Source organism: Lathyrus oleraceus, chromosome 7 (genome assembly GCF_024323335.1).
Source record: "Lathyrus oleraceus cultivar Zhongwan6 chromosome 7, CAAS_Psat_ZW6_1.0, whole genome shotgun sequence".
Classification (NCBI taxonomy): Eukaryota; Viridiplantae; Streptophyta; class Magnoliopsida; order Fabales; family Fabaceae; genus Lathyrus; species Lathyrus oleraceus.
In genome coordinates this window covers 538,780,936-538,801,585 of record NC_066585.1, presented here as the reverse complement: position 1 = coordinate 538,801,585, position 20,650 = coordinate 538,780,936, and the positions used below count along the sequence as shown (strand labels likewise).

Genomic DNA, 20,650 nt, shown 5'->3' with positions numbered 1-20,650 from the left:
AGTGATGAAGAAACCAAAAATTTAGTGATGGAGAAGCAAATTATTGCATTTATTTACATATAATATACCATAATACAATGTGAATATGCCAAATACAAATAATATTGATCTTGATTAGGTAATTTCATTTGTTACCCATTTATATATAATATGAATAATTCATTTATAGTTTTTTTTCACTTTGTTGCTTAGTGATGAAGAAACCTAAAATTTGGTGATGGAAGGTAAAATATTTTTTTTATACAAATAATATACCTTAATACAATGTGAATATGACAAATACAAACAAAATTGAGCTTTATTACGTAATTTCACTTATAAACCATTTTAATATAGTATGAATCATTAATTTATAGTCCTTTAATGTTGTTACTTAGTGATGAAGAAACCTAAAATTTGGCGTGGGAGAAGAAAATTATTGAATTTATTTACATATAATATACTATAATACAATATGAATATGCCGAATACAAATAATATAGATCTTGATTATGTAATTTCACATGTTACCCATTTATATATAATATGAATCATTCTTTTTGGTGATGGAGAAGAAAATTATTGAATTTATTTACATATAATATACCATAATACAATGTGAATATGAAGAATACAAATAATATTGATCTTGATTATATAATTTCACTTGTTATCAATTTATATATAATATGAATCATTCATTTATAGTTTTTTCAATTTGTTGCTTAGTGATGAAGAAACCTAAAATTTGGTGATGGGGATGAAATGTTTTATTTTTTTTACCTATAATATACCATAATACAGTGTGAATATGACAAATACAAATAAAATTGAGCTTTATTATTTAATTTAACTTATAAACCATTTATACAAATAATTTAATTTATAGTCCTTTAACTTTGTTACTTAGTGATGAAGAAACCAAAAATTTGGTGATGAGGAAGCAAATTATTGAATTTATTTACATATAATATACCATAATACAATGTGAATATGCCGAATACAAATAATATTCATCTTGATTACATAATTTCATTTGTTACCCATTTATATGTAATATGAATCATTCATTTATAGTTTTTTTTCACTTTGTTGCTTAGTGATGAAGAAACCTAAAATTTTGGGATGGAGAAGAAAATATTATTTTTTTATACAAATAATATACCTTAATACAGTGTGAATATGACAAATACAACCAAAAATGAGCTTTATTACGTAATTTTACTTATAAACCATTTATATATAATATGAATCATTAATTTATAGTCCTTTAACGTTTTTACTTAGTGATGAAGAAACCTAAAATTAGGTGATGGAGAAGAAAATTATTGAATTTATTTACATATAATATACCATAATACAATATGAATTTGCCGAATACAAATAATATTGATCTTGATTATGTAATTTCACTTGTTACCCATTTATATATAATATGAATCATTCATTTATAGTTTTTTCGCTTGGTTGCTTAGTGATGACGAAACCTAAAATTTGGTGATGGAGAAGAAAATATTAAACTTTTTTAACATGTAATTTACCATAATACAAAGTGAATATGACAAATACAAATAAAATTGAGCTTTATTACGTAATTCCATTTATAGTCCTTTAACTTTGTTACTTAGTGTTGAAGAAACCAAAAATTTGGTGATGGAGAAGCAAATTATTTAATTTATTTACCTATGATATACCATAATACAATGTGAATATGCCGAATACAAATAATATTGATCCTGATTAGGTAATTTCATTTGTTACCCATTTATATATAATATGAATCATTCATTTATAGTTTTTTTCACTTTGTTGCTTAGTGATGAAGAAACCTAAAATTTGGTGATGGAGAAGAAAATATTTTTTTTTTTTACTAATAATATACCTTAATACAGTGTGAATATGACAAATATTAATTTATTTAGATATAATATACCATAATACAATGTGAATATGCCAAATACAAATAATATTGATCTTGATTATATAATTTCACTTATTATCAATTGATGTATAATATGAATCATTCATTGATAGTTTTTTCAATTTGTTGCTTAGTGATGAAGAAACCTAAAATTTGGTGATGGAGATGAAAAATATTAATTTTTTTTACCTATAAAATTTGGTGAATATGACAAATACAATTAAAGTTGAGCTTTATTACGTAATTTCAATTATAAACCATTTATATATAGTATGAATCATTAATTTATAGTCCTTTAACTTTGTTACTTATTGATGAAGAAATCAAAAATTGTGTGATGGAGAAGCAAATTATTGAATTTATTTACATATAATATACCATAATACAATGTGAATATGCCAAATACAAATAATATTGATCTTGATTAGCTAAATTCATTTGTTACCCATTTATATATAATATAAATAATTCATTTATAGTTTTTTTTCACTTTGTTGCTTAGTGATGAAGAAACCTAAAATTTGGTGATGGAAGGGAAAATATTATTCTTTTTTACAAATAATATACCTTAATACAATGTGAATATGACAAATACAAACAAAATTGAGCTTTATTACGTAATTTCACTTATAAACCATTTTAATATAGTATGAATCATTAATTTATAGTCCTTTAATGTTGTTACTTAGTGATGAAGAAACTTAAAATTTGGCGATGGAGAAGAAAATTATTGAATTTATTTACATATAATATACCATAGTACATTATGAATATGCCGAATATAAATAATATTGATCTTGATTATGTAATTTCACATGTTACCCATTTATATATAATATGAATCATTCATTTTGGTAATGGAGAAGAAAATTATTGAATTTATTTACATATAATATACCATAATACAATGTGAATATGACGAATACATATAATATTGATCTTGATTATATAATTTCACTTGTTATCAATTTATATAATATGAATCATTCATTTATAGTTTTTTCAATTTGTTGCTTAGTGATGAAGAAACCTAAAATTTGGGGATGGAGATGAAATTTTTTATCTTTTTTTTACCTATAATATACCATAATACAGTGTGAATATGACAAATACAAATAAAATTGAGCTTTATTACGTAATTTCACTTATAAACCATTTATATATAATATGAATAATTTAATTTATAGTCCTTTAACTTTGTTACTTAGTGATGAAGAAACCAAAAATTTTGTGATGCAGAAGCAAATTATTGAATTTATTTACATATAATATACCATAATACAATGTGAATATGCCGAATACAAATAATATTGATCTTGATTACGTAATTTAATTTGTTACCCATTTATATATAATATGAATCATTAATTTATAGTCCTTTAACATTTTTACTTAGTGATGAAGAAACCTAAAATTGGGTGATGGAGAAGAAAATTATTGAATTTATTTACATATAATATACCATAAAACAATGTGAATATGCCGAATACAAATAATATTGATCTTGATTATATAATTTCACTTGTTACCCATTTATATATAATATGAATCCTTCATTTATAGTTTTTTCACTTTGTTGCTCAGTGATGAAGACACCTAAAATTTTTTGATAGAGAAGAAAATATTAAACTTTTTTGACATATAATATACCATAATACTGTGTGAATATGACAAATACAAATAAAATTGAGCTTTATTACGTAATTTCACTTATAAACTATTTATGTATAATATGAATCATTAATTTATAGTCCTTTAACTTTGTTACTTAGTGATGAAGAAACCTAAAATTTGGTGATGGAGAAGAAAAATATTGATTTTTATTACATATAATATACCAAAATACAATGTGAAAATGCCGAATCCAAATAAAATTAAGATTTATTACGTAATTTCCCTTATAAACCACTTATATATAGTATGAATCATTAATTGATAGTCCTTTAACATTGTTAATTAGTGATGAAGAAACCTAAAATTTGGTGTTGGAGAAGAAAATTATTGAATTTATTTACATATAATATACCATAATTTAATGTGAATATGCAGAATACAAATAATATTGATCTTGATTATGTAATTTCACTTGTTACACATTTAAATATAATATGAATCATTCATTTATAGTTTTTTTAACTTTGTTGCTTAGTGATGAAGAAATCTAAATTTTGGTGATGGAGAAGAAAAATATTGAATTTTTTGACATATAATATACCATAATACATTGTGAAAATTTCGAATAAAAATAAAATTGAGCTTTATTACGTAATTTCACTTATAAACCATTTATATATAATATGAATCATTAATTTATAGTCCTTTAACATTTTTACTTTGTGATGAAGAAATCCAAAATTTGGTGATGGAGAAGAAAATTATTGAATTTATTTACATATAATATACAATAATACAATGTGAATATTCCAAATAAAAATATTGATCTGGATTATATAATTTCACTTGTTACCAGTTTATATATAATATGAATCATTCATTTGTATTTTTTTCAATTCGTTGCTTAGTGATGAAGAAACCTAAAATTTGGTGATGGAGACGAAAAATATTATTTTTTTTACATATAATATACCATAATACAGTGTGAATATGACAACTACAAATAAATTGAGCTTTATTACGTAATTTCACTTATAAACCATTTATATATAATATGAATCATTAATGTATAATCCTTTAACTTTGTTACATAGTGATGAAGAAGCCAAAAATTTGGTGATGGAGAAGCAAATTATTGAATTTATTTACATATAATATACCATAATACAATGTGAATATGCCGAATACAAATGATATTGATCTTGATTACGTAATTTCATTTGTTACCCATTTATATGTAATATGAATCATTCATTTATAGTTTTTTTTCACTTTGTTACTTAGTGATGAAGAAACCTAAAATTTTGGGATGGAGAAGAAAATATTTTTTTTATACAAATAATATACCTTAATACAATGTGAAGATGACAAATACAAACAAAATTGAGCTTTATTACGTAATTTCACTTATAAACCATTTTAATATAGTATGAATCATTAATTTATAGTCCTTTAATGTTGTTACTTAGTGATGAAGAAACTTAAAATTTGGCGATGGAGAAGAAAATTATTGAATTTATTTACATATAATATACCATAGTACATTATGAATATGCCGAATATAAATAATATTGATCTTGATTATGTAATTTCACATGTTACCCATTTATATATAATATGAATCATTCATTTTGGTAATGCAGAAGAAAATTATTGAATTTATTTACATATAATATACCATAATACAATGTGAATATGACGAATACATATAATATTGATCTTGATTATATAATTTCACTTGTTATCAATTTATATAATATGAATCATTCATTTATAGTTTTTTCAATTTGTTGCTTAGTGATGAAGAAACCTAAAATTTGGGGATGGAGATGAAATTTTTTATCTTTTTTTTACCTATAATATACCATAATACAGTGTGAATATGACAAATACAAATAAAATTGAGCTTTATTACGTAATTTCACTTATAAACCATTTATATATAATATGAATAATTTAATTTATAGTCCTTTAACTTTGTTACTTAGTGATGAAGAAACCAAAAATTTTGTGATGCAGAAGCAAATTATTGAATTTATTTACATATAATATACCATAATACAATGTGAATATGCCGAATACAAATAATATTGATCTTGATTACGTAATTTAATTTGTGACCCATTTATATGTAATATGAATCATTCATTTATAGTTTTTTTTCACTTTGTTGCTTAGTGATGAAGAAACCTAAAATTTTGGGATGGAGAAGAAAATATTATTTTTTTATACAAATAATATACCTTAATACAGCGTGAATATGACAAATACAAACAAAAATGAGCTTTATTACGTAATTTTACTTATAAACCATTTATATATAATATGAATCATTAATTTATAGTCCTTTAACATTTTTACTTAGTGATGAAGAAACCTAAAATTGGGTGATGGAGAAGAAAATTATTGAATTTATTTACATATAATATACCATAAAACAATGTGAATATGCCGAATACAAATAATATTGATCTTGATTATATAATTTCACTTGTTACCCATTTATATATAATATGAGTCCTTCATTTATAGTTTTTTCACTTTGTTGCTCAGTGATGAAGACACCTAAAATTTTTTGATAGAGAAGAAAATATTAAACTTTTTTGACATATAATATACCATAATACTGTGTGAATATGACAAATACAAATAAAATTGAGCTTTATTACGTAATTTCACTTATAAACTATTTATGTATAATATGAATCATTAATTTATAGTCCTTTAACTTTGTTACTTAGTGATGAAGAAACCTAAAATTTGGTGATGGAGAAGAAAAATATTGATTTTTATTACATATAATATACCAAAATACAATGTGAAAATGCCGAATCCAAATAAAATTAAGATTTATTACGTAATTTCCCTTATAAACCACTTATATATAGTATGAATCATTAATTGATAGTCCTTTAACATTGTTAATTAGTGATGAAGAAACCTAAAATTTGGTGTTGGAGAAGAAAATTATTGAATTTATTTACATATAATATACCATAATTTAATGTGAATATGCAGAATACAAATAATATTGATCTTGATTATGTAATTTCACTTGTTACACATTTAAATATAATATGAATCATTCATTTATAGTTTTTTTTAACTTTGTTGCTTAGTGATGAAGAAATCTAAATTTTGGTGATGGAGAAGAAAAATATTGAATTTTTTGACATATAATATACCATAATACATTGTGAAAATTTCGAATAAAAATAAAATTGAGCTTTATTACGTAATTTCACTTATAAACCATTTATATATAATATGAATCATTAATTTATAGTCCTTTAACATTTTTACTTTGTGATGAAGAAATCCAAAATTTGGTGATGGAGAAGAAAATTATTGAATTTATTTACATATAATATACAATAATACAATGTGAATATTCCAAATAAAAAATATTGATCTGGATTATATAATTTCACTTGTTACCAGTTTATATATAATATGAATCATTCATTTGTATTTTTTTCAATTCGTTGCTTAGTGATGAAGAAACCTAAAATTTGGTGATGGAGACGAAAAATATTATTTTTTTTTACATATAATATACCATAATACAGTGTGAATATGACAACTACAAATAAAATTGAGCTTTATTACGTAATTTCACTTATAAACCATTTATATATAATATGAATCATTAATGTATAATCCTTTAACTTTGTTACATAGTGATGAAGAAGCCAAAAATTTGGTGATGGAGAAGCAAATTATTGAATTTATTTACATATAATATACCATAATACAATGTGAATATGCCGAATACAAATGATATTGATCTTGATTACGTAATTTCATTTGTTACCCATTTATATGTAATATGAATCATTCATTTATAGTTTTTTTTCACTTTGTTACTTAGTGATGAAGAAACCTAAAATTTTGGGATGGAGAAGAAAATATTTTTTTTATACAAATAATATACCTTAATACAATGTGAATATGACAAATACAAACAAAAATGAGCTTTATTACGTAATTTTACTTATAAACCATTTATATATAATATGAATCATTAATTTATAGTCCTTTAACGTTTTTACTTAGTGATGAAGAAACCTAAAATTGGGTGATGGAGAAGAAAATTATTGAATTTATTTACATATAATATACCATAATACAATGTGAATATGCCGAATACAAATAATATTGATCTTGATTATATAATTTCACTTGTTACCCATTTATATATAATATGAATCCTTCATTTATAGTTTTTTCACTTTGTTGCTCAGTGATGAAGACACCTAAAATTTTTTGATAGAGAAGAAAATATTAAACTTTTTTGACATATAATATACCATAATACTGTGTGAATATGACAAATACAAATAAAATTGAGCTTTATTACGTAATTTCACTTATAAACTATTTATGTATAATATGAATCATTAATTTATAGTCCTTTAACTTTGTTACTTAGTGATGAAGAAACCTAAAATTTGGTGATGGAGAAGAAAAATATTGATTTTTATTACATATAATATACCAAAATACAATGTGAAAATGCCGAATCCAAATAAAATTAAGATTTATTACGTAATTTCCCTTATAAACCACTTATATATAGTATGAATCATTAATTGATAGTCCTTTAACATTGTTAATTAGTGATGAAGAAACCTAAAATTTGGTGTTGGAGAAGAAAATTATTGAATTTATTTACATATAATATACCATAATTTAATGTGAATATGCAGAATACAAATAATATTGATCTTGATTATGTAATTTCACTTGTTACACATTTAAATATAATATGAATCATTCATTTATAGTTTTTTTAACTTTGTTGCTTAGTGATGAAGAAATCTAAATTTTGGTGATGGAGAAGAAAAATATTGAATTTTTTGACATATAATATACCATAATACATTGTGAAAATTTCGAATAAAAATAAAATTGAGCTTTATTACGTAATTTCACTTATAAACCATTTATATATAATATGAATCATTAATTTATAGTCCTTTAACATTTTTACTTTGTGATGAAGAAATCCAAAATTTGGTGATGGAGAAGAAAATTATTGAATTTATTTACATATAATATACAATAATACAATGTGAATATTCCAAATAAAAAATATTGATCTGGATTATATAATTTCACTTGTTACCAGTTTATATATAATATGAATCATTCATTTGTATTTTTTTCAATTCGTTGCTTAGTGATGAAGAAACCTAAAATTTGGTGATGGAGACGAAAAATATTTTTTTTTTTACATATAATATACCATAATACAGTGTGAATATGACAACTACAAATAAAATTGAGCTTTATTACGTAATTTCACTTATAAACCATTTATATATAATATGAATCATTAATGTATAATCCTTTAACTTTGTTACATAGTGATGAAGAAGCCAAAAATTTGGTGATGGAGAAGCAAATTATTGAATTTATTTACATATAATATACCATAATACAATGTGAATATGCCGAATACAAATGATATTGATCTTGATTACGTAATTTCATTTGTTACCCATTTATATGTAATATGAATCATTCATTTATAGTTTTTTTTCACTTTGTTACTTAGTGATGAAGAAACCTAAAATTTTGGGATGGAGAAGAAAATATTTTTTTTATACAAATAATATACCTTAATACAATGTGAATATGACAAATACAAACAAAAATGAGCTTTATTACGTAATTTTACTTATAAACCATTTATATATAATATGAATCATTAATTTATAGTCCTTTAACGTTTTTACTTAGTGATGAAGAAACCTAAAATTGGGTGATGGAGAAGAAAATTATTGAATTTATTTACATATAATATACCATAATACAATGTGAATATGCCGAATACAAATAATATTGATCTTGATTATATAATTTCACTTGTTACCCATTTATATATAATATGAATCCTTCATTTATAGTTTTTTCACTTTGTTGCTCAGTGATGAAGACACCTAAAATTTTTTGATAGAGAAGAAAATATTAAACTTTTTTGACATATAATATACCATAATACTGTGTGAATATGACAAATACAAATAAAATTGAGCTTTATTACGTAATTTCACTTATAAACTATTTATGTATAATATGAATCATTAATTTATAGTCCTTTAACTTTGTTACTTAGTGATGAAGAAACCTAAAATTTGGTGATGGAGAAGAAAAATATTGATTTTTATTACATATAATATACCAAAATACAATGTGAAAATGCCGAATCCAAATAAAATTAAGATTTATTACGTAATTTCCCTTATAAACCACTTATATATAGTATGAATCATTAATTGATAGTCCTTTAACATTGTTAATTAGTGATGAAGAAACCTAAAATTTGGTGTTGGAGAAGAAAATTATTGAATTTATTTACATATAATATACCATAATTTAATGTGAATATGCAGAATACAAATAATATTGATCTTGATTATGTAATTTCACTTGTTACACATTTAAATATAATATGAATCATTCATTTATAGTTTTTTTAACTTTGTTGCTTAGTGATGAAGAAATCTAAATTTTGGTGATGGAGAAGAAAAATATTGAATTTTTTGACATATAATATACCATAATACATTGTGAAAATTTCGAATAAAAATAAAATTGAGCTTTATTACGTAATTTCACTTATAAACCATTTATATATAATATGAATCATTAATTTATAGTCCTTTAACATTTTTACTTTGTGATGAAGAAATCCAAAATTTGGTGATGGAGAAGAAAATTATTGAATTTATTTACATATAATATACAATAATACAATGTGAATATTCCAAATAAAAAATATTGATCTGGATTATAGAATTTCACTTGTTACCAGTTTATATATAATATGAATCATTCATTTGTATTTTTTTCAATTCGTTGCTTAGTGATGAAGAAACCTAAAATTTGGTGATGGAGACGAAAAATATTATTTTTTTTTACATATAATATACCATAATACAGTGTGAATATGACAACTACAAATAAAATTGAGCTTTATTACGTAATTTCACTTATAAACCATTTATATATAATATGAATCATTAATGTATAATCCTTTAACTTTGTTACATAGTGATGAAGAAGCCAAAAATTTGGTGATGGAGAAGCAAATTATTGAATTTATTTACATATAATATATCATACACTACGCCAAAAATGACTTTTAACAGCGCATCTTAGACAGCGCTTTTAAAAGAAAGCGCTGTCTAAGGTTAAAATTAAAAAGAAACACGGAAAATGTTCCAAGAAAATAATAAAAGCGCTGTCTAATGGGGGGTCTTAGACAGCGCTTTCTAAAAGCGCTGTCTAAGACCCCCCCTTAGACAGCGCTTTTAGAAAGCGCTTATAAATATAGACTTTAGACAGCGCTTTTGGTAAAGCGCTGTCTAAAGTCTTTAAATTAAAAAAAAAATTAAAATAAGCGGCAATGGCATCCTGTAAAGAGAGTTAGATTTGCATCGTGCGGTGAAGCATAAGCGGCAATGGCATCATCGGAAGGAGAAGAGTCTCAGCAGCCACAACTCGTCCTCGCCGACAAGCTTTTCCTCCTCAAACAACCCGATGTTCAAGACATTGACAAAGTTGGATTCAAGGAGGATGTCTTCACATTCGTCAAGGATCATGGTTTCAATCTTTCCCTCTTCTTTCAACTATTTTCTATTCTATATAAACCCTAATTCCCTTTTGTGTTTTTGTTTTGTACAGATATGGTCCCTTTATACGAAACCCTAGTCGCCGATTCTGTTTTGGATATGGATCGTACCCTTTTGGACTGTATGCGTGCTAAAATTGACGATGAGCTTAAGAAGCTTGACGAAAAGTGAGTCTCTCTTTTGCTTTTTTCATTACCTTGAGATTTTTGGGGTTGGGTGCTGTAAACCCCAATTGAAAATTTCGGATTTTGAATTGCAGAAAATTTTACAATAATAGGGTTACCATCTAAGTATAGTCCATGTGAATGTCTCATTTTAGGATTGCTGATGCTGAGGAAAACTTAGGTGAGAGTGAAGTCCGCGAGGCTCACTTGGCAAAATCCTTGTTTTTCATCCGGATTGGGGATAAGGTATGCATTGCATTTATAATTGATTGCTCATCTCCTTTATGCTGCTGGAATCAAGTCATCACTCTATCCCATGTATTAGGAGAAAGCCCTGGAACATCTCAAGATAACAGAAACCAAGACTGTTGCAGTGGGGCAGAAGATGGACTTGGTGTTTTATACGCTGCAGCTTGGTTTCTTTGACATGGATTTTGATCTAATTTCCAAAAGTATTGACAAAGCTAAAAGGTAATTATTTGAATCTCATATATCTGTAGTTATATCCTCTGCTATGTTTTTGATTTAAGCGATGGCTTTCTAACTGTTTGCAACATTATTACATGGTTATGAATTTACTAATTACTATTATTCTTAAAGGATATTAGAGTACCGGGAGTTTGTTTGAGATGAATGCGTTTCTTGCGGTTTCTTTGTCTTGTGTGTTTGGTTTGCTTATCAGTTTCTTTGGATTTGCTGCGAGAAAAGCGGTTTCGGCTACTGCTTTTACGGTTACTGGGGTTGTGAATAAGTTTCTCACGGTGGCTATTAATGTGACGATTTGGGATAAGCATGCTAGTCCTACTGGTCTGGTTTGTTTGCTTTTTACTATAATTGGGGGAGTTCTTTATCAGCAATCGGTTACTGGGAATTGTTCAATGCTATCAGTATGAAAAAACCCTGTTATTCAAATGATGTGATTCAAACTGTTTGCTGAATTTTATGTAGGAATGTTAAATCTGATCTCTGTACTGAACATGAACATAACATGTAATGTTTTTCATTTTCATAGAAATAGTATCAAAATTCTGCATGTGCTTGATATTATGCTTATAAGTATAAGTAAATGATTACTTCAAGCATTACACACTTGGTTAATGTGATGCAGGAGGATTTTGAGGAGCATGCTGCGAAAGTCAAGACTCTAAAAGAGAGTCCATCAAATGAAAACTTGCTTATCCTTTATGGATTGTACAAGCAAGCCACTCTTGGACCTGTTACCACCGGTGAGTTTTCTTTTATTTAAGAAGTCATTTTCAAATCGATATTTCCACTTTTGAATCCTCACTGTCACCTTCCTGCAATAACGAGTGGAGGGTTAGGGCCGGCACAAGCTTAAGGCCGAACAAACCGTTATAAGTTGAAAACAACTTATGGACATGTCATAAGCTATTTCTATAAGATCTTCTAAACAGTTTCGCTAATGTTTATGTCGGTAGATAAACTCAAGTAGGCTAATACAGAAATGCCCTAGGCAATAAGGCTTATGGATTATGATTGTTCATGATTTTGTGTATGATTTACAGCTCGTCCTGGGATTTTCAGCCAAAAAGACAGAGCTAAATGGGATGCATGGAAGGCTGTTGAAGGTAGAAAAAGTTATAAGTTTCGGTTTTTAGTGTGAATATTTTGTTATGGTGCTTTTGTGCTATGAAATACCGACACAAACACGACACTAAGACATCGTCAATCTATAGTTTCAATGCAACAGTCAAAATTATATTTATTTATTTTGCAGGAAAATCCAAGGATGAAGCAATGAGTGATTACATCACTAAGGTGAAACAGCTGCTCGAAGAAGCTGGTCTTTCTGCTTAACAACATTGTCATGTCTAGCTTTCTAGTTCTATGCTAAAAGTTTCTATGTATTTTGAAAATAAAACAGTTGCAGTGTTTGATGTTTGATCTAAAACTTTTAATATATAATCTTAATTGTTCTGTATTGAATTACATGTGTTACAATGAGGTCAGGTAACTTCATCACAACTACTGAAAATGTCTGTTGACAGATGCAGTGGCTAGAAACTTGAAATGTTCTATGTGGTTTACTTAAAACTATTTCTACTTTGGATCTTAATTGCTTGATCTTGAATTTAATATAAAAAAAGTTGGTTTGTAAAAGCGCTGGTATAGCCCACCCTATGCCAGCGCTTTTTTACACTATATTTTGTTGAATTAACCACCTATGCCAGCGCTTTTTTAGTAAATTAAGCGCTGTCTAAGACCTATACCAGCGCCAGTATAGCCAGCGCTTTTAAGCGCTGTCTAATGTCAAAAAAAGCGCTGTCTAATCCCTTGTTTGGCATAGTGATAATACAATGTGAATATGCCGAATACAAATGATATTGATCTTGATTACGTAATTTCATTTGTTACCCATTTATATGTAATATGAATCATTCATTTATAGTTTTTTTTCACTTTGTTACTTAGTGATGAAGAAACCTAAAATTTTGGGATGGAGAAGAAAATATTTTTTTTATACAAATAATATACCTTAATACAATGTGAATATGACAAATACAAACAAAAATGAGCTTTATTACGTAATTTTACTTATAAACCATTTATATATAATATGAATCATTAATTTATAGTCCTTTAACGTTTTTACTTAGTGATGAAGAAACCTAAAATTGGGTGATGGAGAAGAAAATTATTGAATTTATTTACATATAATATACCATAATACAATGTGAATATGCCGAATACAAATAATATTGATCTTAATTATATAATTTCACTTGTTACCCATTTATATATAATATGAATCCTTCATTTATAGTTTTTTCACTTTGTTGCTCAGTGATGAAGACACCTAAAATTTTTTGATAGAGAAGAAAATATTAAACTTTTTTGACATATAATATACCATAATACTGTGTGAATATGACAAATACAAATAAAATTGAGCTTTATTACGTAATTTCACTTATAAACTATTTATGTATAATATGAATCATTAATTTATAGTCCTTTAACTTTGTTACTTAGTGATGAAGAAACCTAAAATTTGGTGATGGAGAAGAAAAATATTGATTTTATTACATATAATATACCAAAATACAATGTGAAAATGCCGAATCCAAATAAAATTAAGATTTATTACGTAATTTCCCTTATAAACCACTTATATATAGTATGAATCATTAATTGATAGTCCTTTAACATTGTTAATTAGTGATGAAGAAACCTAAAATTTGGTGTTGGAGAAGAAAATTATTGAATTTATTTACATATAATATACCATAATTTAATGTGAATATGCAGAATACAAATAATATTGATCTTGATTATGTAATTTCACTTGTTACACATTTAAATATAATATGAATCATTCATTTATAGTTTTTTTAACTTTGTTGCTTAGTGATGAAGAAATCTAAATTTTGGTGATGGAGAAGAAAAATATTGAATTTTTTGACATATAATATACCATAATACATTGTGAAAATTTCGAATAAAAATAAAATTGAGCTTTATTACGTAATTTCACTTATAAACCATTTATATATAATATGAATCATTAATTTATAGTCCTTTAACATTTTTACTTTGTGATGAAGAAATCCAAAATTTGGTGATGGAGAAGAAAATTATTGAATTTATTTACATATAATATACAATAATACAATGTGAATATTCCAAATAAAAAATATTGATCTGGATTATATAATTTCACTTGTTACCAGTTTATATATAATATGAATCATTCATTTGTATTTTTTTCAATTCGTTGCTTAGTGATGAAGAAACCTAAAATTTGGTGATGGAGACGAAAAATATTAATTTTTTTTTACATATAATATACCATAATACAGTGTGAATATGACAACTACAAATAAAATTGAGCTTTATTACGTAATTTCACTTATAAACCATTTATATATAATATGAATCATTAATGTATAATCCTTTAACTTTGTTACATAGTGATGAAGAAGCCAAAAATTTGGTGATGGAGAAGCAAATTATTGAATTTATTTACATATAATATACCATAATACAATGTGAATATGCCGAATACAAATAATATTGATCTTGATTACGTAATTTCATTTGTTACCCATTTATATGTAATATGAATCATTCATTTATAGTTTTTTTTCACTTTGTTACTTAGTGATGAAGAAACATAAAATTTTGGGATGGAGAAGAAAATATTTTTTTATACAAATAATATACCTTAATACAATGTGAATATGACAAATACAAACAAAAATGAGCTTTATTACGTAATTTTACTTATAAACCATTTATATATAATATGAATCATTAATTTATAGTCCTTTAACGTTTTTACTTAGTGATGAAGAAACCTAAAATTGGGTGATGGAGAAGAAAATTATTGAATTTATTTACATATAATATACCATAATACAATGTGAATATGCCGAATACAAATAATATTGATCTTGATTATATAATTTCACTTGTTACCCATTTATATATAATATGAATCCTTCATTTATAGTTTTTTCACTTTGTTGCTCAGTGATGAAGAAACCTAAAATTTGGTGATAGAGAAGAAAATATTAAACTTTTTTTACATATAATATACCATAATACAGTGTGAATATGACAAATACAAATAAAATTGAGCTTTATTACGTAATTTCACTTATAAACCATTTATGTATAATATGAATCATTAATTTATAGTCCTTTAACTTTGTTACTTAGTGATGAAGAAACCTAAAATTTGGTGATGGAGAAGAAAAATATTGATTTTTATTACATATAATATACCAAAATACAATGTGAAAATGCCGAATCCAAATAAAATTAAGATTTATTACGTAATTTCCCTTATAAACCACTTATATATAGTATGAATCATTAAGTGATAGCACTACAACAAAAATGAGTTTAGACAACAACAGAAATTCGCAGCCTAAACTTAAAAAACCGTTGCCTAACATTTACAGGGACGGTTTTTCAGACGTGGAATATACGGCCGTTGCCTATTCTAATAAGGCACGGTTTTTACACTTTAGCCCACACAAATACCAACCGTTGCCTAAAATCCGTGAACAGACCACGGTTTACCTTGTAACTTTAGACTACGGTTTAGTTTAAGCTACAGGTCCATAACCGTTGCCTATGACTTACCTATGCTTTTAAGGTTTAGGCTTAAACTACGGTTTATTTTGAGCAACAACTGAGAAACCGTAGCCAAAGAACTGATTTTAAAAAAATTTGAGCCATATTTTTATTTTTTTATTATCCTCTTTATGGATCTATTTCGGCGTATGAACGGGTAATTTAGAGAAAAAATCAAAATAATTTGAATCACATGTCACATGGTTAGTAAAACCATTAAAACCTAACCTGTGCTTGATATATCATAAAATACTAATAATTTTCTTCATAATTATAAAATATATTTTCAACCCTATTCATATATCTAAACATTGAAGCTAAACTCCACCATTCATATGTGTTTGATCATGTTTATGTGCAAAATCATATCAGGGAGTTCCATCACTATCTCTTTGAATAATCAACTTACCACTTACCAATCACTCATTAAATCTCTTTGAATAATCAAATAACAATCTCTTAAACAATTCACAAAGTTTGGAATTGAATTGACAACAAAACTAGAAAGAGCATATATAATAAATTCCATCACTGAAAGCTCCAAACAAAACTAGTTATTATAAGATAAAAAAGGCACTCTACATTCATTCAATTAAATTACACAACTAAAAAGAATAGGTAAAATTAACTCAAAAATTAAGAAGAAAAAAGACACTCTTTCACACAAAAAGAATTACAAGATTAACACACATTCAAAAGCTGAAAACTTATAATCATCACATTGAAGCAAATTTAAACCTCATCCCTTGAGAATCTAAAATTCATGGTCCAATCCAAGCTAAAAATATATTCAAATAGAGTAACAAAGAGTAAACATGGACAAGCTGCAAAATACAGAAAAAAAATCTATATCCTTACAGAAAATTTGTCACACTTATGAAGGCGAATGTACTTAATAGGTGGTTTGTGTTCCTAAGGAGATTCATCTCTCCCATTTTCCCGAAAAGTCTAATTTCAAACAATGCACTAAAACATTATCAACTGGTCTAATTTCCCAAAAGACCTTATTCAAATAGACCAGTTGCGCCTCATTTGTTCCTGGGGAGATTCATCTGTTCCTGAGCAGTTTACAAAAAGGCTAATTTCAAATAATGCACTGAAACATTATCAAATCATCATAAAATTGTACAAATTCATAAATAAATAAATAAACAAATATCAAATTTACCTAAAGCAGCTCAGACGTTTTCAAGAGCTTCTTCTGAAATGGGTCCCTCAATAGACCAGAAAGCCTCATCCATCAGTCTCATCATTTCCACTAGTGAGATTAGATAAACCAAGCAATAACCCACCCTTGAGATTAGATAAACAAATCTATACAAGAGTACACTATAAATAATCAAAATGGCAGAGAACCTAATCAAAACGGTGGCGTAAGGTAGAGAACAGAGTCGAACAGAATCAAAACCGATGCGGATGAAAAACGGCGAACGAAATCAAATCGGATACAAACAGAGAATGAAATCGATTAATTTGGTAAAGTTGTATTTTTCTTTTTCAACATTGAACCTTACTTGTTTACCAAAGTAAAAACTAAAGAAACAATACAGACGTTTTACTATAAGGCACCCCTTTATTATTATATATTTATATTTATATTTATATTTATTAAACTTTATTCGTAATTAAAAAATTATACTTGCTTATGGCACATAATTATACTTGTAACTTATACTGAGGAATAAAAAATATATTATTACTATAAAAAATAATTTTTTTACTTTTTAATAAAATAACTTTACACATAAATCTATAAATATTAATTTTTAAATTTTTAATTGATATTCTGAATAAAAAGTTTTTATACGAATCAAACTAAGTCCCTTGCTTATTTATGATTAGTATTAGTATTCTTTTCCTTAGAAAATAAAATTATTTTTTTAAAATAGTGAAATCAGGTGTATAATTTTATTCCTTTTTTAATAATTAAAAAACCATCCATTTAAAATCGACACAATTCAGCATAGAAAATGAATAACAGTTTTTGATAGATAGAAAATATATATTAATTAATTGATTAAGAAAAAGTGGGAAAATAATATAGATTAGTAAGGCAAATTTATTGGTAGCTTTTACAATAGTTTTATAATCAAAAAATATATTACACTTTTATTTATAAATATGTTTAAGGAAGAATATTATAAGATATCATAATTGATTTAATGAATTTCCTTTTTCATTTTTATTAAAGCCTAATAAATTATTAAATCTTATAAAATGCAGTGTTTTGATCTTCAAGACAGGGGTTTAATTCCCAATGTTGTACATTTGGTTTTATAGCGAATAATTCAAATTTTTATTTAAAAAATCAAAAACTGTAGTCTCTAACAATAGGCAACACTTTCAAATCATTGCAGAAAAAAAATAAGCAACGGTTAATTTATGTCCACATTTCTAAAAGCGTAGCAAAAAATTTAAAAAGGACGGTTTTCAGCATATTACTACAAATTCGGCAACACAGCTAAAACGCAGTTAGTACCCACTTTAGGCAACAGTTTTTTAGCTGTTGTCTATTGTTCCGTTGCTTAAAGTCAAAAATGTTGTAGTGTAGTCCTCTAACATTGATACTTAGTGATGAAGAAACCTAAAATTTGGTGATGGAGAAGAAAATTATTGAATTTATTTACATATAATATACCATAATATAATGTGAATATGCAAAATACAAATAATATTGATCTTGATTATGTAATTTCACTTGTTACACATTTAAATATAATATGAATCATTCATTTAGAGTTTTTTTAACTATGTTGCTTAGTGATGAAGAAATCTAAATTTTGGTGATGGAGAAGAAAAATATTGAATTTTTTGACATATAATATACCATAATACATTGTAAAAATTTTGAATAAAACTAAAATTGAGCTTTATTACGTAATTTCACTTATAAACCATTTATATATAATATGAATCATTAATTTATAGTCCTTTAACATTTTTACTTTGTGATGAAGAAATCCAAAATTTGGTGATGGAGTAGAAAATTATTGAATTTATTTACATATAATATACAATAATACAATGTGAATATTCCGAATAAAAAATATTGATCTGGATTATATAATTTCACTTGTTACCAATTTATATATAATATGAATCATTCATTTGTAGTTTTTTCAATTCGTTGCTTAGTGATGAAGAAACCTAAAATTTGGTGATGGGTATGAAAAATATTAAATTTTTTTACATATAATATACCATAATACAGTGTGAATATGACAACTACAAATAAAATTGAGCTTTATTACGTAATTTCACTTATAAACCGTTTATATATAATATGAATCAGTAATTTATAATCCTTTAACTTTGTTACATAGTGATGAAGAAGCCAACAATTTGGTGATGGAGAAGCAAATTATTGAATTTATTTACATATAATATACCATAATACAATGTGAATATGCCAAATACAAATAATATTGATCTTGATTAGGTAATTTCATTTGTTACCCATTTATATATAATATGAATAATTCATTTATAGTTTTTTTCACTTTGTTGCTTAGTGATGAAGAAACCTAAAATTTGGTGATGGAAGGGAAAATATTATTTTTTTTACAAATAATATACCTTAATACAATGTGAATATGACAAATACAAACAAAATTGAGCTTTATTACGTAATATCACTTATAAACCATTTTAATATAGTATGAATCATTAATTTATAGTCCTTTAATGTTGTTACTTAGTGATGAAGAAACCTAAAATTTGGCGATGGAGAAGAAAATTATTGAATTTATTTACATATAATATACCATAATACAATATGAATATGCCGACTACAAATAATATTGATCTTGATTATCTAATTTCACTTGTTACACATTTAAATATAATATGAATCATTCATTTAGAGTTTTTTTACCTATGTTGCTTAGTGATGAAGAAATCTAAATTTTGGTGATGGAGAAGAAAAATATTGAATTTTTTGACATATAATATACTATAATACATTGTGAAAATTTTGAATAAAACTAAAATTGAGCTTTATTACGTAATTTCACTTATAAACCATTTATATATAATATGAATCATTAATTTATAGTCCTTTAACATTTTTACTTTGTGATGAAGAAATCCAAAATTTGGTGATGGAGTAGAAAATTATTGAATTTATTTACATATAATATACAATAATACAATGTGAATATTCCGAATAAAAAATATTGATCTGGATTATATAATTTCACTTGTTACCAATTTATATATAATATGAATCA

At 25.3% G+C, this 20,650-nt stretch overlaps 2 protein-coding genes across 2 annotated transcripts; both read left to right on the top strand.

Annotated features, from left to right (window-relative positions):
• The first annotated feature begins 10,946 nt into the window (after positions 1 to 10,946).
• Positions 10,947 to 11,325, top strand: LOC127104860 (26S proteasome non-ATPase regulatory subunit 6 homolog). The gene is made up of 2 exons (XM_051042006.1): positions 10,947 to 11,125; positions 11,207 to 11,325. Exons 1-2 carry the CDS (start codon positions 10,984 to 10,986, stop codon positions 11,323 to 11,325), a joined length of 261 nt encoding a protein of 86 aa, XP_050897963.1. The 5' UTR covers positions 10,947 to 10,983.
• Positions 11,326 to 12,369: 1,044 nt separating this feature from the next.
• Positions 12,370 to 13,265, top strand: LOC127102741 (acyl-CoA-binding domain-containing protein 1). Its single transcript, XM_051040080.1, has 3 exons — positions 12,370 to 12,544; positions 12,845 to 12,907; positions 13,057 to 13,265. Exons 1-3 carry the CDS (start codon positions 12,385 to 12,387, stop codon positions 13,134 to 13,136), a joined length of 303 nt encoding a protein of 100 aa, XP_050896037.1. The 5' UTR covers positions 12,370 to 12,384; the 3' UTR covers positions 13,137 to 13,265.
• Positions 13,266 to 20,650: the final 7,385 nt, after the last annotated feature.